Source organism: Hippoglossus hippoglossus, chromosome 12, assembly GCF_009819705.1.
Source record: "Hippoglossus hippoglossus isolate fHipHip1 chromosome 12, fHipHip1.pri, whole genome shotgun sequence".
Classification (NCBI taxonomy): domain Eukaryota; kingdom Metazoa; phylum Chordata; class Actinopteri; order Pleuronectiformes; family Pleuronectidae; genus Hippoglossus; species Hippoglossus hippoglossus.
The window spans coordinates 18219375-18243422 of NC_047162.1; the positions used below are offsets into that span (position 1 = coordinate 18219375).

The 24048-nt window shown below is 44.7% G+C and overlaps 1 protein-coding gene across 2 annotated transcripts; it reads left to right on the plus strand.

Annotated features, from left to right (window-relative positions):
- Positions 1-878: 878 nt before the first annotated feature.
- On the plus strand, positions 879-23258 carry stxbp1a (syntaxin binding protein 1a). 2 transcript variants are annotated; one of them, XM_034603057.1, is made up of 20 exons: positions 879-1028; positions 10084-10133; positions 10273-10354; positions 10447-10523; positions 10671-10749; positions 11094-11197; positions 12633-12781; positions 13025-13109; positions 13245-13375; positions 13476-13586; positions 13714-13774; positions 14251-14316; positions 14398-14478; positions 14604-14742; positions 15187-15296; positions 15452-15553; positions 15756-15841; positions 16513-16667; positions 17696-17853; positions 21390-23258. In XM_034603057.1, exons 1-19 carry the CDS (start codon positions 992-994, stop codon positions 17803-17805), a joined length of 1815 nt encoding a protein of 604 aa, XP_034458948.1. In that variant the 5' UTR covers positions 879-991; the 3' UTR covers positions 17806-17853; positions 21390-23258. The 2 variants fall into 2 exon arrangements, with proteins under 2 accessions (XP_034458948.1, XP_034458949.1); XM_034603058.1 differs by lacking the exon at positions 17696-17853.
- Positions 23259-24048: the final 790 nt, after the last annotated feature.

Sequence of the window (24048 nt, forward strand, 5' to 3'; positions counted from 1 at the left end):
TGACATAGTTCAACCTTTATTTTATTGTTTACAGAAAGTTTACAGATCCTCCAAAAGTCTTGAAATATGGTGAAATAACTGATATTGCTAGATATAATATTTATTTATTTATATAATATCAATGAGTTTCCAGCTTAATCACATCCCCTTTTAACTTCGTTGTTACCTTGGCAACAGATTCTCTGATCCATAGTTAAAAGATGCCTTAATCAATAAATTCCACAATCAAAAACACATTTGCTATATTAAGTATTAGGTATATGAACGATCAAATATTTATTTCATGAAGCAAAACATTGAACATAGTTGATCAGATAAGAAGATGTGCTGACGATTATCTGAAATGAGAAATATTAAAAAGAAATTAGCCTGATTCAGGGATCATATTGAGAAGTTTACGCTGTAACATAACATAACTTCATGAGCCGATCAATAGAATATTATCAGGCTCCAATTTCAATAATCGACTATTTCAAGTTATAAAGCAAAAATAGAACCTACAGGTTATTGATTTCAGTTTGTCAGATATGAGGACGAGCGGCTGCTTCTGTGTTTCACATCATTGATTCGGACGTTGGCTTCTTCTCTGGAGTAAAAGCAGCCAAATTAAAAACAATTCCTGTGTTTATCAAAACACTAGAAAGATGTGAGATATATGAATATTAAGTTTTTCACACGTTCAAACCAAATACATCCCGCAGCCTCTTTAACACTTGACGTCTGGATGACATGTGGGTTCTTCAGGGAGGTTTTAGATGAAGTTGTGTGGATGTCAGAGGCTTCATCCAGGTTCTGCTGCGGTAAAACCCTTCATTAAACTAATATGAGACTCAGGTCCACCAATGAGAGGACGATGCGGAAGGATACGCGGTGACGTCTCGAGCTGGAGGCTCCTCCACGGCGCTGTGGGGGGGGGGTGGGTGAGGGAGAGGAGAGAGGGAGAGAGGGAGGAAGCACAGGGAGACCAGTCGCTCCAGCACTCAGCAGCATCATGGCACCTATCGGATTAAAGGCGGTGGTCGGAGAAAGTAAGATTTTCTTTATTTCACATTTAGATCATTGAGTCCTAAATGTAACGCCGCGCCCTGTGCGTAAAAGCGACCGTTTATTGTGTGTGCGTGAGCGTGTGTTTGCAGGATGCGGATGGCTGGAGAGCATCGGGGTGATGATGAGGAGGAGGAGGAGGATGATGGTGATGAAGGTGGTGCTTCATCGCATCCTATTGTAGACCCCAGCGGCTGTAGTAACCTGCACAGACTGGCTGGTCTCCTGCGGTGCGGATGCGCAATTTGTTCCATTTCCAGCATGCGTATACTTAAACAAAAAAAATGTCTTTAACGCGCGGTGATTCTCCCGCAGATAGAAAACATCCGTGGAGGCTCACGCAGCGCAACACACGCCCTTTTACCCCCATAAGCAAAAAAAAAAAAATCTGCGCTGCTTCTCTGGAGCTGCATCGTAAAACTGTGCTGATGCGACGCGCTGCTGCAGCGTATCACGCCCTGGCGCTGGCTAATTCCAGCCAATCGTGCGATGACATCGATTAATAGGTGATTATTGGGCATTAACGGTATCAATCCGTGCGCGAGGTCGAGCACCGCCTCACCTCCCTGATGGAGCCGGAGCGTCTCGGTGCTCCACCGGGCTGGTGTCAGCTGCTAATGGCGGATTGTGGCCAAGTTGCCTTTAAAAGGCCGCAGCACGAGAAATTCCGCATTATCTGAACATGGCCCCACTAACGACCCGCTGAAGCTCCTCTTCCTCCTCTTCACCCTCATCCTCCTCCTCCTCCTCATCATGCAATTTATTGGTGATGCGCCAAAACCAGTCTGTGTCACTCTGCACCGTCAGGACGCAGCAGATCAGTGTGTGCACTGTGTGATATTGGCTTTTAGAGTCATTATGTGTGTGTGAGTGTGTGTGTGTGTGTGTGTGTGTGAGTCTGTGTGTGTGTGTGTGTGTGTGGACATGGTGCAGGCCTGAACATGGATGTGCTCTGGAGGGTCAACTGGGTGCATGTGTAGTTTGGTTGTGTTAACGTCACACAGGCCTGGACACTGGACTCGTAGAATCCAGTTCCTCCAGACGCACGTTTCTAATCCATGACTCAGGGTTTTTCCATCGTTTCCTCAGTTTGGCTGTTACGCTGCCTCCAGCCTGTGCTGCAGGATTTGCTTCACTTGATATCTCTCCACTGTTATTGATCCAGGTTTCACGTTTCACCAACGTCCAGGACAAACAGCCGCTCTGTAGTAGCGTCCCAGTCTCTGAGGCTGAGTCCCCCTTCGTGTTGTTAATGGTACCAGGCATCGCTGGTGCATCACATCATGTCCTGGGTGAACTGCTGCACATTTTAGGGCCCCCACCCCCACTCGGTTACACCTCCTCCACCAGCACACCTCTGCTGTGACACCGTGGAGGGGGAAAGGGTTTGAGCTTAGCCCGGGAATCAGACTCCAAACATGGAGCAGGAGTAGAGTGATTAGAAACCCAGAATATTATGTCGTAAATATAATACAATGCTGTTATGGTTGGTTTAGTACGAAGCTGTGGCTGCTACCAGGCCTGGATAATAATTATAATAACATCACACTGTGTAAAAAGAAAGAAAATAGTAAATATTGAGAAACACTCAATGTTAAAGAAAGTGGAAAAAGATATCCTGGATCCCAACCAAAATTTGATCAATTCTTTCCCGACCCAAAACACATGTTTCCACCAAGTGTCACATTAATCTGTCCGGTCGTTTTATCATTATCCTTCTAACTAACAGACAAACAAACACAAACAAACACAAACACAACATAAGATAAGATAAGATAAATTAAGATAATCCTTGATTAGTCCCAAATAAGGGAACATTTCTGACTCAAAACCTTAATTTCTTAGCTTTTAACCAGTTTGCATTGATCTTAAACTATATTGTGTAAATCATGATAGGATCATATCGTCATGATTATCATGAATTATTGGTTAATCCTGATGAACAGGGTTTTTAAATAGATGATCAGGAGATAGTGTTTGGCCTTGTTCATTATTATATTAGAGGTATGATTAAAAATTAGTGTGAGCTCGTGCTGCATGGACAATAAGGCCAAAAATATTATAGAGATAAAAATGTTCATATGAGTCAGCAAAGCATTTTACAAATCCTCACTGAGTTTGCACGATGCAGAAGCAATATATCAATATATATATCAACATTTGTTATATTGCTATTGATTAAAATCATATTGGGATGATTATTGATATTCCTTCATCGCCCTGCAGCCCTGCATCGCGAGCACAGACTTTCATTTTCACACCCTGCGTCACTGGTATTGTTTCTTATAAAAAGATTTTCCTGTTACAATAAAGCAACATCTTGATATGATATCATCTGCACACCTACACCCGAACACAACACAGCTTCACACGACAAACATCCCTGCATGTCCTGCACTATTTCATTATTCAGGCCTTGTAACTGGTAATTACATAAACCAGTCAGTAAAACTGAAGACAGGCACACGCAGCCACTGGCTCCTCTTTTCCAGAACAATATAAACACTGTGGATGTTTCCCAGTAGGTGAACGCAGCGACACCTGGGCTCCGTGTGGCTGAGGGTGGGAGCTGGGATGGGATTGGTGGAGTTGGCAGGGGAGGGAGGAAGGGAGGGAGGGAGGGAGGGAGGGCGACACCATCACGGCTCCTCTCTCTCTGCAGCAGTGGATGTAGCAGCCAGGATGAAGGAGGGGGGGGGGATGGGCAGCGAGCAGAAGCTTCTCCCACCATCTTTTTCATGACTGCACGTGAGCATCGGCCTCCACAGAGCAGCAGAAGGGAAATAAGGCCGAATGACGAGGCCTCTCATCACCTGAGCTGGAGGATTCATCATCTCTGAATGAGGCTGCTGCTCAGACTGATGGAGCTGAGAGACAGCGCTGAATATTACAGCGCTGAATATTAAAAAAGGAACAATGTTATGTAGCTGTAGCTGATTTTCTAGAGGTGATTCAGGGCTGTTTTACTGGATTTCATTGCGTCGTGCAGGTATTCGTCTTATTCCGTGCGCTTGTCTTGAAAGAGACAGCTTTCACTTATTTATTTACTCGTTGAGACACATATAACTCAGGTTTATATGGATCAAATCAGGGGATAAATCGGGGGATGTGGATAGAACAAGATTTATAGAGAAAGTAGCTGAAATGGCGCTCGCTTAAAACATGAGCACAATAAATTCCTGCATTCTCCAGAAAACATTTGGTGAATTTCCCCAGCGTGGGATCACTTAACTGTTATCTTATCTTAAAATCTGGTATCACAGGATGATGATGCTGTAGATTTTCTATAATTGAGAAACAGTTTCTAGACACGATACCCAGGTGGGAAAGTCTAATCAACTGAAATGAAACATTTAAAATGATCAGATTTCAAAATACTACTATCACAAAGCATTATGGGATTTCTCTCATGACCATAATAAGTGTCATTCGTTGTCTTCAGCTGCTCATTCAGGGTCATGAGGTTCATATTGCAGGTGCATAACAGATCCACTGTGATCGAGTACTGATCCGTCCTACGCTCTGACCTGTGATGTAGCTGCAGTAAATCTGAAGGTTAAACAGAATCTATGAGTTCCAATTTTCATCCAGGTGACAGAGAAGTCATCAATAACCCCCCCCCCCCCCGGTGACCTCGCTGCTGCGTGAACAACACGTGGTTCAGTAGTAACCCAGTTACACCGTGACAGGAAGTGAAAGTAGAGACATGGCGGTTTTAACATGGAACACAAAGAAGCAGAGAACATGACACTCGAGCCGTTAAGAGAACTTTGAACATACATGCTCTCATTTCAACTCAACGCTGAAATCACTCCGTCGGGATCCAGAAATTTCACGTCACGCTCGCGTCAACTAAAGTTTATCTGTAGATGCAGAAACAAACATCTGAGTCTGTAGATTAAATAGCAGCCTCCAAACTAGTTGGGTTTCTTGGCAACTTCGCAGCGTCAGTGACTTTGCCAGATTTGAAATCACTCACATATAGAGAACAAACTCAAACCTAGACTAGATTATTGGATAGATAAACTGCATAGCTCCAACATATACACCCCCCCTCAAACCACACATGTCTTTATGTTACATACACATAATAGAGACTCACTGTTTTACCCCCCCGTCTCCAGTCTTTATTAGATATCGAATCAGGCCCTGAAAGACTTCAGCTTTGTTATTAATGTGTGTGATTCACATCGATCTTCTCGTCTTCATCATCGCAAACAACACGTCTCCTTTAAATATCTGATTGGCTGCTGGATAAGGTCACTCTTCTCTGGACGTTTCTGGAAACATGCTGGTGTGTATTTACTCTTTGTGAGGAGAGGGAAGATGAAAGAGAAAAGGACACAGTCATGCACACACACACACACTCATACACACATACACACACACACACACACACACACACACACACACACACACACACACACACACTCATACACTCATACAAAGCGCTGCTGACCTTGGAAGCATCACTGAACCAGAGCATCGCACACTCGTCTGGGTTCAGTCTCTGACGCAGTGCCTGCAGCCCTCAGGGCCACACACACACACACACACACACACACACACACACACACACACACACACACACACACACACACACACACACACACACACACACACACACACACACACACACACACACAACAAATACACATTCACACACTCAAGTAAATCAGAGCTGAAATGTCACGTGATTGCAGAGAGCACGAAGAACCGGCTGAAACAGAGCCGGGTCACAGTCGCTCGTTATCTCAATGAATTCCCTCTTTTCTCTCCCGCTGAGGAAGAGTGCTGTGTCAGAGCTGGCAGACCTCCTCTTCCTCCCACTCCTCCGCTCAGCGGCACGTGACCGCTCCCTCCATCCTCCTCTTACATACGTATGTGCACAGAGACCAACTGTACACAGTGTTACAGAAATATCCAGACGAGCAGTCGTGTCGGTCAAGATGCCGTCGTCCTTAAGCGACGTGAGCAAAAAGAGGAAATGCAGATTGATGAGGAAGAGGAAGGGAGACGATGACATGTCGATATGTGAAGATGTTATTCTCACTGTGTTGCTACTGAACAGCTGCACAGATTTGATTTGATCGCTCATAACGTGCGTGTCTTTGCAGAATCACAGAATCACATTCAGGTCTCGTGACTCCTGCACGTCATCTCCCAGCACCTCTGGGTGCAGGTCACGACTCCTCGGCCTGACCTCTGACCTCTGACTGGATTTATGTGGGAGTCCGGAGGAGCGACAGACTCGTGATCCTCCTCTGCTCTTCTTAAAAAAACATTTGTGCTGGTTAGTTATGTAACTGCAGGATGAAGAGCAAACAAACTCTGGGTTTAACGATATTCTCATCGAGTCTTTATGTGTAGTTTACTTTGGAGTCCGACTGTTTTTGGGGCTGATGCCAATATTACATATTGACAGATAAATATTAAAAAACATAAATAAAAGAATTGGGCAAGATGTCATTATTTAACTCTATTGGCAAATACATATTTTTGGAAGATTAATATTTTACATTTTAAACACAAACGTTATTACGAATAATATATTGTAAAATATACAAATACATGTAAATACCAACCATGTTCTTTGCCTCCATTTTGTTCTTTACAGTATATCACATCACTATGAAACCTTCTCGTGTGTTATTACTCATTGACACAGTTTTATTAATGAACTACTACAACAGAGACTTTTTCAGAAGCTGCATCTTAGTAAAGCTTCAAGCGTTTGTTTGTTTTTTATCAGATGAAATAAAGAAATCTCTCAGCCGAGCCCCGGTGGAAGCTGAGAGGGTTTCACTGCTGAGAAGTGCTGAGGTGTCTGCTCGTCTCTTTGAGCTCCGCGGCGCTGTCTCCTCTCGGGAGCGGTGCCCCAGTGAAGATCCAGAGAGGAGAAGTGGGTCATGCACTCATAGGTGAAGGTCCCTGAAGGGGGGGGGGACGCTCGAGTCAAAGGGAGAAACTGTCGCCGCTGTGATGTGTAATAATGTGCAGAGTCAAGGCTGAGGAGGGAACACGGAGCCAATCAGCAGGAGCAGTCACGTCACAATAACGCGTCACGCTGTTTGTTCTGAGGGTCGGAAAAAACAAGGAAATGTGGGAAATTGAAAAAGCAAAGATTAGATTGATTTATTTTAGATTATTTTTAAATAGGTTTTGAGAAGAAAGTACAAGTTAGAGGTTCCTGTCACGCTTTCTGTCCATGAGGATGTGTATCCTGTTAAACTGGATGTGAGAGAGCTCGTGAGGCGTCTGAGGTGTGTGTGTGTGTGTGTGTGTGTGTGTGTGTGTGTGTGTGTGTGTGTGTGTGTGTGTCTGTGTCTGTGTGTGTGTGTGTGTGTTTGGTTGACACAGCTGTTGCTCTGTGTTTGTTCAGGTCCCTTCCCTTTCGTCCCTGCTTTGTTGAGGCTCTGTCTGCGCGACAGAAAGGAAAAACCCACAGAGCTTTTCTCCTGACGTGGTTCAGTAACACGACCGAGTGACGCTACCACACGAAGGAGAACTGTGAGCGAGTCGATTCCTCTTTAGGAGACCCCGCTCCAATTTATCGGTTGACCAATAAAACTCTGTCAATATGTGGCTTTCACATTTATATCAATAGAGTCGGTAGCGTTATCTTTATGTTTGCAGAATAAACAAAGCAGAGGAGACATTTACATTCTACGAAATCATGTATTTTCTTAATTCAAGTTCTATTATATCTGTTTCTGTTTCTGTTTGTGTTTTGTTTCTGTTTCTTGTTATTTAGAACAAAGTTTATGGTTAAACTGAAGAAATAAAAATCAAGCCTCAATTCTTTCTCATAAGGGTTTGAAATATATATATATATTTGTATTTTCTTGAACAAAACTGACAGTGTTTACTATTTATTTATAACTTTTTTCCAGAAGACAACATTTGGATGAAAGATTTAACTCAGTTCCTGTTTAGACAGCTTCTCAGTGAAGCCATGACCACACAGACATGCAGCGTAATCAGGTAGATTCATTAATAATAAATGAATTTTAATAAATAATGTTTTTTTAAATCGTGCAGAGCAGTTCTCAAAATAAAACCTTAAAACGAGATGCAGCAGCCACACAAATGCGTCAATATGTTGGTGATGTAACCTTATGTGTTGTGGTTCAGAGTATAACAGGTATAAAGTACACAAAGTACTGTGACTGGATATTTTCATTCCTGGAGCTGTTTCTCAGAAAGAAGCTGCAGCAGCGTCGAGAGGAAACACATGAGCAGCGGCAGAGGAAGAAGGATTTCCTCGCTGCCGCTCTGTTTGTGGAAGTGTCTCGTCTTGAGGTCCTCGGGTTGCTGCTGCATGAAAAGACGAGATGATTAGTTGGGAATCGAACGTGCACTTTGAGCATCAAGCACAGATCTGTCAAAGGCTTCACATCCACAACTATTCGCTCCTGAATGAAAAGTCAACTTCTGTAGTTTGTATTTGTTGAGACGATGTTGGAAAGAGGCTGAGTCAGGAAATCACTGTCACTCAGTGAGAAACGTACTATTCCCACATCACGCGTCCCACAGGAGGTCAGACACAGTTCCTCTGACTCACAGGAGGTGAGAACTGTCTCTGACTCTCTGGCTGTTTCTGTCGAGGCAGCAAGACTGACTCATTTCAAAGGCTGCGTCCTTTTCGTCCCCCCGAGAAACGAAGGCTCCAACGGGTGGATCCTATCCCAGGATTCATTGCGGGACGAGCTTGTGACCCCGAAAGCCTCCGTGGACCAGACCGTCTCATTTCGGCCTTTGTGGTCCAAGCAGACTTCTAAGGACGCAGCTTCTGAATTGAGACACAGCTTCTGTTTGTCCTCATCCATCCATCCTCTTCCCTCTCAGCCAATCAGCAGCTAGTATCTCCATCAATTCACTGATTTACCGTGAATCAAACAGAGCCAGCGTTGACTGACACGAGCACATCTCTGATCTTTTATTCCACGTTGCTGTGTAATCTTAGTTTTTTTTTTTTATTTCTGCGTGTCCTTTTTTAATCTGTGATAATCCATCAGTATCTCCGTGGCCTCAGGTTTTAGCCACGGGGATTAGGCGGGTTTCATTCACAGTGATCCAGCATCATGTCCGACAGTAATTCACCCTAAATGGATTTGTCCTAATGCGACTGGCAGATTGTCGGCGTTAGTGATCAGGCCAATATCGGCAGCGTCGCCGTGGTGATGTGACGTCACGGTGGATGCGATTATTTGAAATCAAACACGGAATCAATCCCCTGCAGTTTATGTTCCTGCTCGTCACGGTGTCTGTGCTCAGTTCAACCTTGTTGGAGGCCGTGTTTGACTTTCGCCTGTCGTCGTCGTCCTCCACTGCAGGAATTTACATTATGAGGTTATTTTTAAATCTGCACCAGTCGGACGGGATCGTGTTGTTTTGTTTCCACTGAAAAACCTGCAAACCTGATTTGTTGTTTTCTTACTGTGCTGCAGGCGAGCAGTTAGGAGATGGGATCTACCTTCGTTGTCCTTATCGGATCCTTGTTATTGTATAATAATAACAATAATTTAATTCTGATTCAAATAGTATAAGTAAATATATTTAGAGAAATAAGACGACGAAAGAAAAGAGGAAAAATCACATGACATCAGCTGTGGGAGAGCAGGGAACTCAGATAAGTAGAGCACATGAGACATAACACAGAGACAAATGTGAACCCTCTACACACACACACACACACACACACACACACACACACACACACACACACACACACACACACACACACACACACACACACACACATTAAGTCATCCGGTCAAACTGAGCATATCGAGGCCTGCAGAGATTTGAAAGACGACAGAACCATAGACTTTATATTATACACACAGTGAATTCCTCTGAATGTATCTAGAATTATTTATGTCATCATTTATTTAAGTGAATGTGAAACAGCTGAGGTCTGCTCTGAAGGGGGGGGGGGGGGGGGGGGGTTTGGTTAACAGCATTAAAACATCTTCGCTCCTCACGTCACCGTGTCGCCCTCCGGTTCCTGACCAAGTTTCTTCTTTTCCTCCACAGAGATTATGAACGATGTCATCAAGAAGGTAAAGAAGAAGGGAGAATGGAAGGTAAGAACCAACGACCACCTCATCAACATCAAATCTCTGCAGCTTCTCATTTAGTCTAGTCTGTGACGACTCAAATCGAGTGTAGCCTCTCAATGGAAGTAAGAGTTTGTATAGTTAGTGTCTCGTCCCCTGTCGCCAGGCGCTGATCGTGGACCAGCTGAGCATGAGGATGTTGTCGTCCTGCTGCAAGATGACAGACATCATGACGGAGGGCATCACCAGTAAGAGACGACCATCACGTCCGCTGTCGCTCTGCACGCTCACGCTCTGCTCTGTGTTGTGTTGATTGTAACGTGTCATTTCTTTTCTCTAGTTGTGGAGGACATCCACAAGCGGCGAGAGCCTCTTCCCAGCCTGGAGGCCATTTACCTGATTACACCCACAGAGAAGGTGAGGATGCTCCCTCTCTCCTTTTCTCTCCCTCTCCTTCTCTCTCCTCCTCTCTCTCTCTCTCTCAAAACATGATGGCAATAAAGCTTATTTGAATGTGCACATATACTGTGATCCTCATCAGTGATTCGCTCTGTCTCTCTTCAGTCTGTCCACACCCTCATCGCAGATTACAAAGATCCTCATTCAGCTAAATACAAGGCAGCGCACGTCTTCTTCACTGACTGTGAGTATATTATACACAAACATGAACATGCATGAACAAACAGGAACATGCATGAACATACATGACGATACATGTTCAGCTGCTTCAGCAACGATCTGCTTTAATGCCTCAGCTGCTTCTTTACAAGTGTCTCTGAGTAATTTTATTGTAATATAATGTCAGAAATGATCATTTAGTTTGTCAGATTAATGTTAAATCAATGAAACAATCCAAACTCACATGTGCTGTGTGTTGTTGTGATGTGCATTTTTATTTTTATTATAAATCAGTGAGAATCCCAGATGTTTAGGTCGTGATTAAGAGCAAATAATCAATGATGATCAATGTGATTCTGTATTTTCCAGCCTGCCCTGATCCTCTGTTCAACGAGCTGGTGAAGAGCCGCGCTTCCAAATCCACAAAGACTCTGACGGAGATCAACATCGCGTTCCTGCCCTACGAGTCTCAGGTAGACGTCCGGCAGCGTCGCACGCGTCGTGACGACTGTTTCTTCTTTTTCATCTGTTGTTTGTTCGCGGCTGTGAGAGAACGATCCAGAGACAGAGAGCGTTAGAGGTGGATGGAGACGAGGCGCAGGACAGAGAAGCTGCTCAGACAGGAATAGTAACAGGCGATGGACGGGAAGAGACGGAGGGAGAAACACAAATGCATGTTCAGGTGGTGGCTTGTCACAAAGCTGCTGACTCACTGTGTTCACTGCCAGACTCTTCTTGAAACACTCACACCTCCCTCCCTCCTTCCATCCCTCCCTCCCTCCCTCCTTCCTGCTTCTCCATCCTTTACCGTATTCACAGATTCCTGCCTCCATCATGTCCTTCCTCATCCCTCCCTCTCTTCCAAGTCCTCCATCCCTGCCTTTGCACGTCGCTTCCACTCTCTAAGCTTCAACCTTTTTATTTTTTCTTATTATACTCACTTCACATATTTATTCTTTCCCTCCCTCCCTCCCTCCCTCCCTCCCTCTCTTTCTCCTCTCCTCTCTATCTCCCACATCTCTCCCTCTGTCCATCCTTCACTCGCTCACTGTCTGAAGATGCCACTCGGCCCACAATGCCTTGCTCCCCTCCTGTCTACTAGAATTAATTCGGAGTCAGTGATTTTCTGCTCCGGGGCCGAAACGCCGCCTCGTAGCCCCGCCCCCCGCCAACCCAATGCTCTCGTCCTGTTGGATGAATCAGAATCGGTGGCCAATGGCAGCCAAGCTGACGGAGGGACCCTTCTGCAGCGCAGGAGCGTGGTCATGTGACCGTGGACAGATGGGTGGGAAGGAGGGAGCGGTAGTGAGGGATGGAGGCGAGAGGAGACAAGGAGAGAAGAGAGGGAGGATGAGGATGACGAAGGAGAGCAAACGAGGAAATTGAAGGAGAGGGAATGAGACGTGGAGACAGAATGAAAAAAGGAAAATGAAAGAGAGGAAAGGAAACAAGTAATTAGAGATGAGAGATGAAGGTGACGTGATTAAAGAGTAAAACAGAGGAAGAGAGATGAGGAAAAAGGAGACATTATATAAATCAGTTTGATGTTATCACCGAGGCTGTGAGAGAACGTTGACCTGCTGTCGAGTCGAGACGCTCTGACACTGAAAATGATTTTACATCATCGAATCTGCTCCGGACGTTCAGATGCACGTTGCTTTAGAGAAGAAGAAGATGTACGAAGGTGAAAAAGGTCAAAACGGTCAAAGCTGGAAGGAGCGAAACCGTGCAGCTGCAGCAACGTTTACATTTCTGTGTGTGTGTGTGTGTGTGTGTGTGTGTGTGTGTGTGTGTGTGTGTGTGTGTGTGTGTGTGTGTGTGTGTGTGTGTGTGTGTGTGTGTGTGTGTGTGTGTGTGTGTGTGTGTGTGTGTGTGTGTGTGTGTGTGTGTGTGTGTGTGTGTGTGCAGGTGTACTCACTGGACAACCCAGATGCCTTCCACAGTTTCTACAGCCCCCATAAGACCCAGCTGAAGAACCCGGTGATGGAGCGGCTGGCCGAGCAGCTGGCCACGCTCTGTGCCACCCTGAAGGAGTACCCTGCTGTCAGATACCGAGGGTGAGCAGCAGGGGGCGCTGATGGGAGGAGGGGTTTGTGTCTTAATCTCTAGTTTCAAGTCTTTTTCGATACAGCTGATGTTCATTTAGTAAATTATGATCCTTTAGAGTCAAAGCATTGTTTGCATCGGGGCGTGGATACCGTGTGATTGGCAGCTGATAACGCCCAATGGGTGCAGGTGTAGATGTTTCCATTTGTCTGTGTTACCGATCGTCCCTCCATGTCCGTCTGTCTTCCTGTCAGCGAGTACAAGGACAACGCCACCCTGGCCCAGCTGGTTCAGGACAAGCTGGACGCCTACAAGGCTGACGACCCGACCATGGGAGAGGTGAGATCAGGAAAATGACTCGTGTCACATTCTTATTTCAGGCTGTATCTGGACGTGTATTGATTCATAATCCCTCTTATATGCATGATTTTCTTGCTGCCTCTCTCACTCCTGTATGTGCTCCTCCCGGCGCAGGGTCCAGACAAGGCTCGCTCACAGCTGATCATCCTGGACAGGGCGTTCGACCCCGTCTCACCTGTCCTCCATGAGCTCACCTTCCAGGCCATGGGCTACGACCTGCTGCCCATCGAAAACGACGTCTACAAGTACGACAAGAACCCAAACGACAGAAACACAGAGGGCGTCTTGTTAGACGTTATCAAACTATGGAATGAAATGTTGAAATGGACGTTTCTCTTTCTGCAGGTACGAGACCAGTGGCATCGGAGACGGAGGACGCGAGAAGGAGGTTCTGCTGCACGAGGACGATGACCTGTGGGTGAGCCTGAGACACAAACACATAGCTGAGGTGTCCCAGTGAGTACGACTTTGAATCTTCACACTTTCCTGCATCGCTCTTTTGACGCTGAGTCCAGCAGCGCTCACGACTCTCCGCTCACGCGCTCGCCCTTCGCTGCTTGTGTTTTGTGTTTTTGTGATTCAGGGAAGTGACGCGTCAACTGAAGGACTTTTCCGCCAGCAAGAGGATGAACACTGGAGAGAAGGTAAGGATTCGTTGATGTGTTTACAAGAGGGATCATTTCTTGAATTCCCTGAGAAACTACTGAATTCTGGGATTGATTATTTGTGTCTGTTAAAGTAAATTATATCTAAATAGTGATCTCAAACAAGAAGGGCCCCTCGGACAGTCCATACCTCCACATACTCCTTTAAATATTCTCAGAAATGTGACCGGGATTATCTGTTTTTCTCTTAGTCGAGGAAACGAAACGAATCCTGAAGTTTCTGTGTCTTATTTTTCACTTTTTGTTCCAGTTTTCCACTTGTGAAGTTTGTCCTGCAGTGATATTATAAGTTAGTTTTAGTCCAGTTGATTATAAAACACCAGCGAACCGACATGTTTTTATGATTCAAGCTTTTTAAATAATGAATATTTACCTAAAGAACTAATTTAAAGTGTTTTATTTGACTGACGACTTTCGCCGGACTCATCCTATGAATGTTTCTTCTCTCTGAACAGACCACGATGAGGGATCTGTCCCAGATGCTGAAGAAGATGCCTCAGTACCAGAAGGAGCTCAGCAAGGTGTGTGTGTGTGTTACAATGTAAGTGTGTGTATGTTTTCCTATGTGTGTGTGTTACAACGGTGTGTTTTGTCTCGTTCAGTACTCCACTCACCTGCAGCTGGCTGAGGACTGTATGAAGCACTACCAGGGAACAGTGGACAAACTGTGCCGTGTGGAGCAGGTGAGAGGGAACAAGAGGGAACAAGAGGAAACCATATTTAACCAGGGGGCTGCAGGAAAAGTTCTGGAAAATGTCCAGAGCAACGGACGGAGATTGTTTAACCTCACAAACGTTTTCTGCCGCAGGATCTGGCGATGGGAACCGACGCCGAGGGAGAGAAGATCAAAGACCCCATGAGGGCCATCGTGCCGATCCTGCTCGACGCCAACGTCACCACATACGACAAGATCCGCATCATCCTGCTCTACATTTTCCTCAAGAACGGTGAGTAGGAGACAACAGTCAATCTGAAGTCCGTGCTGCCATCGCTCCCTGCAGAGCAAATGATTTTTACTCTTTGTTTGTCGCCTCAGCCGTCGTCCTGTCGTCTTCTTAAATATTAACGCAGACTCATGAGTATTAATATTTCTATTAATGTATTCCGTTTCACATAATACAAATTCAGAAACACAGACTGTTGAAGTTCATTAATATACAGAAAGTGCAGAGATATCAAAGTAAACAAATTTTAAATTAAAGGGAATTATTTTAGTTTTGGATTTCGAGCAGCAAACATGAATTTGCCTTCATAAGGGAGTAGGATGAACATATTAAATGTAAACAGAGTCATGGAGTTCATTATGTGTGTGTGTGTGTGTGTGTGTGTGTGTGTGTGTGTGTGTGTGTGTGTGTGTGTGTGTGTGTGTGTGTGTGTGTGTGTGTGTCCAGGCATCACGGAGGAGAATCTGAACAAGCTGATCCAACACGCTCAGATTCCCCCTGAGGACAGTGAGATCATCACCAACATGGCTCACCTGGGCGTCCCCATCATCACAGACGTGAGATCATCACTCTCTTCTTCTTCAGTCGGACTCTCAGTCTTTACTCCTCTTCCTCCTCTTCTCCTTTTTATCTGTGGCAAACACTGCGAAATAACTTTGTATCTACAGACTTTTCTCCTTTTAACCTCCTCGTTTCCTCTTCCCTTCATCAGTCCACCCTGCGCCGAGGAAAGAAGCTGGACAGGAAGGAGCGCGTGAGCGAGCAGACCTATCAGCTGTCCCGCTGGACACCGCTGGTCAAGGACATCATGGAGGTGTGTTTGCAAATCACTAAACATCAGATACACGTGTTATTTCTTTATCTCTATTTAACCTCAATTCAGTTAATCAAGTCAAACATCTTACTTTTCCAGCCGTAATGTTATCGACTGTATTCAGCTCCTTATTTGTGCAGTCGCACAACAACGATGCTGTGCAGCACGAGTGTGTAACGGTATTTCTGTTGTCGCCCTGCAGGATGCTATCGAGGACAAGCTGGACACCAAGCACTACCCCTACATCTCCACCCGCTCCTCCGCCTCCTTCAGCACCACTGCAGTCAGGTGCACACACACACACACACACACACACAACGACATATGCACAAAGCGTTGTGTTTTATTACCCTTTTTAAATGACCAAAATAGATATGCTGGTGTTGGATCAATAGTAATTTTGGAAGGGAGATGAGTTCGACGGATCAATACCTGGGGGAAATGGAGAGCAGGGAGGTGCTGCAGTTTGAATCCCAGCGTAACAACAGGAAGAAGAGAAGCTCGAGCTGGAGGAACAACGACAGGAAGAGGAAATAACACAGGACTGAAGCTTCTAATTATTTAAGCTTCGTAGAAACTGAAGTTTGCACATTTTGAAACTGACTAGTTGCATTTTTATAAAATTATTTTATTGTTTTTATTGAAATGTCTGCACACATCGAATAACATAATATATAAAAACGAGGACACACACACAGCTCTGAGGTTTGTGTTAGGATACTTGTAGGTTGGTCACACACATGCAGATTAAAGCTCTAATGTTTGAATCTGGTTTTAAATGTCCAGATAAAACATTTTCCTCCCGAATCCCTTCAAGCTTTTTTCCTCCAATAACCAGATTTAGCATCTTTGCATCTATGAAATAAGAATCATATTATCTGTTCAGAAAGTATTGTGAGCGAATGGGGGACAGTGTTGCTGTGAACCTGTGATGACGTGACCGTGTTCTGCTCCTGCAGCGCTCGGTACGGCCACTGGCACAAGAACAAGACACCCGGAGAGTACCGCACCGGTCCACGCGTCATGGTCTTCATCATCGGCGGCGTGTCCTTCAGCGAGATGCGCTGCGCCTACGAGGTCACACAGGCCAATGGGAAATGGGAAGCCATCATCGGTGAGTAATGCAACAGGGGGCAGCACTGAGCGCAGGCCGAGCACAAGAGGAAGGGTTAAAGAGTTGATAAGTTCAGGACTCTTGAACTCATAGTGGTCGTGTTGTGAGAACGCTGATAAAAAGCTGCGTCCTAATTCAGGGGTCACTGTGTGAGGCCGGTCCGACCTCCAGGTCCTCTGAAGGTCAAAGGATAGAAGGAGGAAAGTGAACAAAGAGTCTAACATCGACGTAGACGAGCAACTTTACCGTGTGAGAAAAGAAATCAGAATTTTCAGAGTTTTCAACGAATACTTTCTGGAAGTAAGTTTGTCGTAAAAACATTATTACGAGACAGTTCACTCTGATGTTTTAGCAAATTTTAAAAACAATATACTGCCCCACTGGCACAGAGAAATAAAAAAGAAATACAAGATCAAACACAGTTACATTAAAAGTTCTGGTTTTCTTTTATTTATGCGCCGACTTTAACCAAACACACTCTCAGGTACAAATACAAAATTACCAATAGAGATATTTCAGTTTTTCGCTTTCCCTGCACGCAGACGATGAATCCCACGTTTAAGTGAACTCTTAATGGAGGCGGACGAAGCTGCAGAATAGCTGTCGTAACCTGTGCCGTGTGTTCTGTCATGTTATGCCCCTGTGTACTGTCGATTTCATGTCCTTAAGCTTCGTCAGCCAGTCTGTCTTATAACTGGGAAAGTGTCTTGTTAGTCTGTGTTGTGCTCTGCTTCCGCTGTTGTCTTTAAAAACAACTGTTGTCTTTGAATTGCAGCCACGCCACGTCTGTTTCTGTCTGTACCTCCCAGTTGTTTTGTGTCTTTTGCAGAATGGCGAGTGTGTGTGTGTGTGTGTGTGTGTGTGTCAGTGTGAGCGTGTGTGTCTCTCTCTCTCTCTGTGTGTGTGTGTGTGTCTGTGTGTGTTTGTTTTAACCCTTCTGGGGTTTTTTATTTAAATGGAGCGATTGGGGGAGGGGGCGTGGCATGTGCTGAGAGACGAGTGGTGAAGCCGCCTCTGTTCCTCCACAGGTTCCACCCACGTAATCACCCCCACCAAATTCTTATCGGACCTGCAGCACCCCGACTTCCGAGAGTCCACTAGGGTGTCCTTTGAGGACGCAGAGCCCGCGGCCGAGTGAGGCAGAGACAGATTGGGAGGGAGGGAGAGAGAAATCACACTGAAAAAAGTAAAGGCAGCCGCACAATGAAGCCCTTTCTGAACCTTCACAGCACAAGGGCTTCGTCCTCGTTCCTTCTCCTTCCTTTGAACACTCAGTCCTGTTCTATGTAACTCCACCCTCCTCCTCCTCCTCCTCCTCCTCCCCATGTCCCTCGGGGATGGGCACCCCCGACCTCTCCTCAGCGCACGGACCGCTCCACCAGTCTCGCTGACGGTTAGCCAATCAGAGCGGGGGTTCCGCGCCTCAGTCGCCTGTCGTCCGAGGCTTCAGGGAGGCTGAGTCCAAATGTCCAGAGTTCATCACGTCTGCAGACTCACGTTCCGTATCGTGTTTTAAATATCAGACAGATGCCCTCAGTCTCCTAGATCCATATTTTTATCTGGATCCACACCAGAGCCATGATTTATACGTGGAAATGTTGAAAGATGCTCTGTCTCTTGATGTTAAAGAAAGAATATCAAGGTCAAACAGTCCTTGATGTCAGTTCCCTAAACAAGCCTGATTTTATTTCATTAAAATCCACAAATCATTCTCCGAGGAATCAACGAATCTCACAATGTTAAAGAAAGTTAGGTAAAGAAAGTAAAAAGAAAATGCTGGATCCACCCCTTATTCCGGATCTGCACTAAAATGTAATTCTTTCTTTCTGTCACATCCTTCCGTCAAATTTTGTCCAAGAAAATCTTATTACAGACTTTTATTCTACTCACTTTAAAATAACATTTTCAACAATCAATACAACTTATAAATGATATGATAAATACTCCATTATAGTACATTATTGTCCAGTTTCATCTCTAAAATATAAAAATCATCCTGTAAAATGAGTTTGAGACTCTTAATGCAGCAGCTTCTGTATTTTATCACGTTGGAAAAAGAAAACGTGTGACGTTAATCCTCGCTCCTCGACATCACCCGTCTGTGAGTCTGCAGGGAGGACGTGTGGATTCAGCTCATGTAGAGTCCGTGCTGCGGAGCGGCCGCGCCTGAGGGGGTCGCGACCCCATCCCTGCTGCCTCCTCCCATCATCTCAACTGGGTGGATTAAATCGCCCCTCCACCGCCACCCGAAGGCCCCTTGAGCCTGTTGACCGCTCACTCCAGATTTAATCTACCCCGCCCCGAGATCCATCTCTATCACTTTTTAACTGTCCGATTATTATTTTTTAATTTTCTAACCCTTTGCAAAGACGAACCCCCCCCCTCCCCCCGATTTGTTGCTCTTTCAGGACAGGTCCTTGACTTGATGCTGGATTTGAAAACAAGGATTCTCTCCTTTTCTTTCTGTGTGTGTTGTTTTATTTGTTTGACTCCCTCATCCATGTCACACTCTCTCTCAGTCCACGTCACATGCTCACATGGCTCATGGCTCGTCTGCAGAGGGAGCTGGATGTCAGACACAGATCACGAGGGTTCAGCTTCAGAGGAATTCAGTTGGTCTCTCTGCTGACACAGTCTGAGAATGTAGCATCGCTCCACCTGATATGCTTTAGCGACCTCCCCGAAAAGTAAACGATGCCACAAACACATTCATTTCTTTCAAAGAAATCATCTTAGAGGGTTTTAAGTTTGTTTTTACAGGGACAGCTCTCGGTCACATGAGAATCTGAGAGCTTTTTAAAGAACATCACATCTTTTAAAATGCTCAGAGTGTCACAGAATAGTTTTTAATAATTTTAAAGTTTATTTAAAATAAGCCACACCTGTAAAATGTAATATTTAAAAGTTATCTAAAAGTTTAGTAAATAAACAAGATATCATCTGAACCACAGATTAAATGGAGAATAAGTTTTTGATTTTTGGGTTCAGAAGTGTTCTAATTCTAAAAAGTGTTATGTAAACAGCCACATGGTGGCGCTATCTGCACTTAAAAACTTCCTTACCCTCCTCAACACTAATTCTAACACAGATTCTGAAACTTGACAGAAATAACACACGTTTAGGAACATTCGACACATCATCTCCCTGTGAGACTTATTTCCACATCCCATGACCACCTCATCGTCGCCATTTAACAGAAACCTGTCGTCCTGGGCATCCATCTCATTCCCGACCAGTCTGCTAAAGCGATATCGTTCACAACCCGGACGGATGGTTCCTCCTCCGTGCGCACACCATAAGCAGTATGACCCCCCCCTCCCCCACATACTGCCACATTCAGCACCTCCTGAGCAAAATGGCCATCACTTACTAAAACAACTCTTTGTTTTTGTTATGCTGTTTTGGTCTGGACCTCAGTAGTCGCCTCAGTGGCGTAGACGGCGTTGTGTTTCTGGGGCCGAGCGGCCCACGAAGCTGTGTGTTTGGGGGAACAGCAGAGAAGCAGGTGAGGCCAGTCCGACACTGACCTCCGTGACCCGCACTAAAACCCCACCCACCCACAACACCCCCCCCACCTGCATCATCACCATAACGACCCCACTCGAGATGGGCCCGCCTCTTTCTCTCCTGTCCTCGTAGTGGGCGAATGTGTTTGAGGTGAATCAGCCCAAACTGGAAGAAACACGCAGCTTTGCCACAGAAACAAGCCGACGTAGGAAAAAAAAATCCTGTCGACGTTGAACAGGTGCGAGGAGTAAATCAAATATCGAGAAGTGAAAAATGGGGAATCCGTGACACGAAGTGACAATTTAAATTTGGCGTAAATGTTTGCTTTACTCCACTCGGCACCTTTCAAGTTTTTACGATGTGTGAAATGTGTCTTCAGCTGTCACACGAGCTCATCACTGTCTGATCGAGGTTTACCGAGTTTCACATTTTCATCCATTTTATCGGCAGACGACAGAACTAACTCTCTGGTTTTGGATTTCATGACACGTTAGAGAAGATCTGCTTCCGTCTCTGTTTGCTGTATTTTATTTATTTTTCGTTGCTTCCTCTCGATGTATTTCTCAGCTTCCTGCATGCTCTTTAAATCAAAGGCCTTACACGGCCATGTGCACATTCCTTCTCACACCTGATTGGCTGCGCTGCGTAGACAGGTTTTGGTGTCGTAGGCTCTCCACTAGCCCCGCCTTGCACAGTGTCATGTCAGTCGTGTGGTGCCATCGCTGATCTGTGTGCTTCCATAATGTCCGGCTGCATGATTTAGCTCCGCGTCATGAGTCTGTATCAGCTCTAGAGTGATAGAAGTTTAAAATAGTCATTTTTTTTTACAAGATTAAAAGAGATGTGGAGGTAATTGGAGAAATTAAATCAAGTGAAAACCCCCAAATTTGGACATATGAGGTTTTTCCACCATGTCCAATCAGTCTTGCACAAGTCATATCTCTAGTTTTGGGGGATTTCTTGTGTTTCAGATCAGTGTAAGTTTCTCTATAGGTGGAAACTCAAGTTAGGAGATCTCAAAAAAATTGTGACGAGCTGTTTTGATGATGAAAAAATCTGAATCCGCAGAGTGACGGCAGCTCCATTATGCGAAACATCCGCAACAGGCTTCCATAGCAAGAGCTGAAAACACATTTTTCCACTGGTTCCTTTACAAACGTGCAGATCTAACGCCCTGTGTGTGTGTCTGTGTGTCTTTTGCGTGCGCGTCTCCAGGCTCGACCCACATCTTCACCCCCACCAGTCTCCTGGAGCAGCTCAAGGCCATGAACAAACCAGACGAGGAAGTGACGAGCTAAAAATCCTCCAATCACATCTCTCTCTCCCCCCCTTAACCCACCCACCCCCACCCCACCCCCCGCCCTCACCCATCTTACCACCACCCCTCCCTCCCTCCCGACCCGATCCATTAACTGTGTATGCATCTTGCTTGAAAAGAAGAAAAACAAAAGACATCTTAGATGAGTAAAAAAAAAAATATATGTTGTATCAAAGATTAAAAATCGTTGCAAGTATTCTCATGTTTTCCAATGGATGCAACTAAATAAACTTATTTAAAAAGGTTTAAATATCAGAAGAGAAGGCCATTTTAAACGGAAAATACCAAATGTAATAACCGTAAGAGGTGGACATCTTCTCTGGTTCCTTCCTCTGGATTTCTCCTCCGTGTCAGTTTTATCGGAAGCAGGTGGAGGAGGGATGTGACGTGTTGGGAGGTCGATGTTGTAAAAAAACTCAAATATCATACCAGTCAACATGCAATATATATAAAATACATATATTTCACCGGAGAGGAGCCCCACCTCGCTCATTTGAGATGTGCATATTCAGTAGCATGCTTGGACTTGTGTGGACTGTCGATGTGTTTGTATCCGGTGTGGATGTTCTGGGAGCTGCAGAGTTTAGCGTTTAGCTTTATTTCCAAAGATGCTGAGCTGGAGTCCTCCACCCAAACTCTTTGTTTTGAGTATGAAACGGCATCACTGAAACTTCTCAAAAACCACCGTCCACTACTCCACTACGTAGGTTTTCTTCCAGAATCACCATTTTGAATTAATCTTTCAGTTGATTGATTAATTAAGAGTTCAAGTGGCAACTTCTCCAAATTTAAAGAAATACCCGAAAAGGCAGGAACAAACTAAATTTGACCCTTTCTGACACAGTTTCCATGTAAATATGTAAAGTCTGGTGTGTGTTTGACACTCAAAACAAAGTTAGAGTTTGGTTTAAGAACTTGTTGGAGCAGAAGATGAAAAGAGAAAGAGCTCAGTTAGAAAATATTTTAAAAAATAGAATCATCCCTCCTCCGGCTGCAGAGACTGTGAAATATTTACCCTCCACAACCTTCTTTCCGTTCTCCGTGAAGAAACTTCATGTTTTAATGTCTAAGGGCCGTTGCTTGCTGTTATATAAAGAATAATGTTAAAAAGGGCCAGTTGTATTTCAGTATTGTATCCTGTCAGATTAAGTCTTATCATTGGTTTTCGTAATGATGTTTACTTGGGCCATGCACTGAGTCGTGTTGTGTAAATGCCATATGTTGCCGTTTTTAGCGTCTCACTGTTGACTGGTGATCTTTCTGACTGTGAAGTAGTGATTCCTTTAACCTTTTTTGAAAATGCCGATGTGAAGCCGCCGTGTTTGTGACGTTTTAGCTGTAGCTGTTAGTGGTCAGCTGGGAAAATGAAATTCTATCTCTATTTTCTTTGTCCGTTTCTTCCTGGTGCAGTGTAAAAACCCCTCAGTGGTGAATGGCTTTAAAAGACGAAAACATAACGACTGAACTTTGAGCTTTTCCCACTTTTTTCCCGGCCAAACAACTTGTATATTGCACTACTGCGTTTTCTGTGATGCAAGCGCTTGATTTTGTGTTCCGTTTATTTTTTAATTTGCCGATGTTTAGGGTTTACTTTGTTAAATCAATTGATTTTCAGAGGAAAAAATACATTAAATGAAACACTAGTCCGTCCTGAAACTGTTTTAACTTATTGGGATTGTTTGTTTGCAAGTGTTGAAGCACAAACAATACTTCCATGTCTACCTAGTATGTACTAAGGCTGTCTAATAAATTGGCTTCCATTATAATGAAGACTCGGATCATGTTTTTGAGTAACAGCAGTAATAAGAGTGGTCTTTCCATTTGTTCACGAGTAATTTACACTGTTACATGTTAAACAGCTACTGTCAGTTGACCTTTTACACAGAGCAACTACTAGGTTGTACTATTTATTATTAAATGTATTTTTCGAGATTTAATATAAGGTCACTGGGACCTTTGGCTACCAAAATCGAATCAGTTCATCCTTGAGTTCAAGTGAATGTTTGGACCACATGTAAAGGGTTTCCCTCACGGCGATCCGGAGACATTGCGTTCACAAGACAAATTGTGCTTTGTTAGGTCACATGGACCTTGACCTTTGACCACCAAAATCGTATTAGTTCCTTGAGTCCGACTGAACGTTTGTACCACATTTAAAGAAATTCCCTCAAGGCGTTCTTGAGATATCACCTTCACAAGAATAGGACGGCTGGACGGACGAACGTCTCAACATATATTTATTTCAGAACAGGTGCTGGGGTATGTTGGTGAGGGTTTCGCTCAGTGTTTGAGGTGAGTTACGTGTTATCATTAAGAAAGGTGTTCAGACAGCTCCGCACATCGACAGACCTGGAGCTTCTCATCCTCCCCCTCGCCACCTTGTGACCTCTGACCCCTGAGGATGTGCCGGTCCTGTTGCTAGGAGACACGTGGACGGGCAGTGAGGACATGCTGAAAGAGAGATGGGCGACAGGAAACTAAATTAGTGACAGTTTGGGTGAGAAACAAAATTAACAAAACAATATGTTATGTATATACTAATTATTCTAACCCCAA

What these genes read in the sequence shown, in the direction of transcription:
- stxbp1a (XM_034603057.1), top strand. Translation starts at nt 992, where the DNA reads ATGGCACCTATCGGATTAAAGGCGGTGGTCGGAGAAA. An exon ending in GGATGAACACTGGAGAGAAG is followed by an intron (nt 13,775 to 14,250) that starts GTAAGGATTCGT and finishes CTCTCTGAACAG; the next exon opens with ACCACGATGAGGGATCTGTC. An exon ending in TGGTCAAGGACATCATGGAG is followed by an intron (nt 15,554 to 15,755) that starts GTGTGTTTGCAA and finishes GTCGCCCTGCAG; the next exon opens with GATGCTATCGAGGACAAGCT.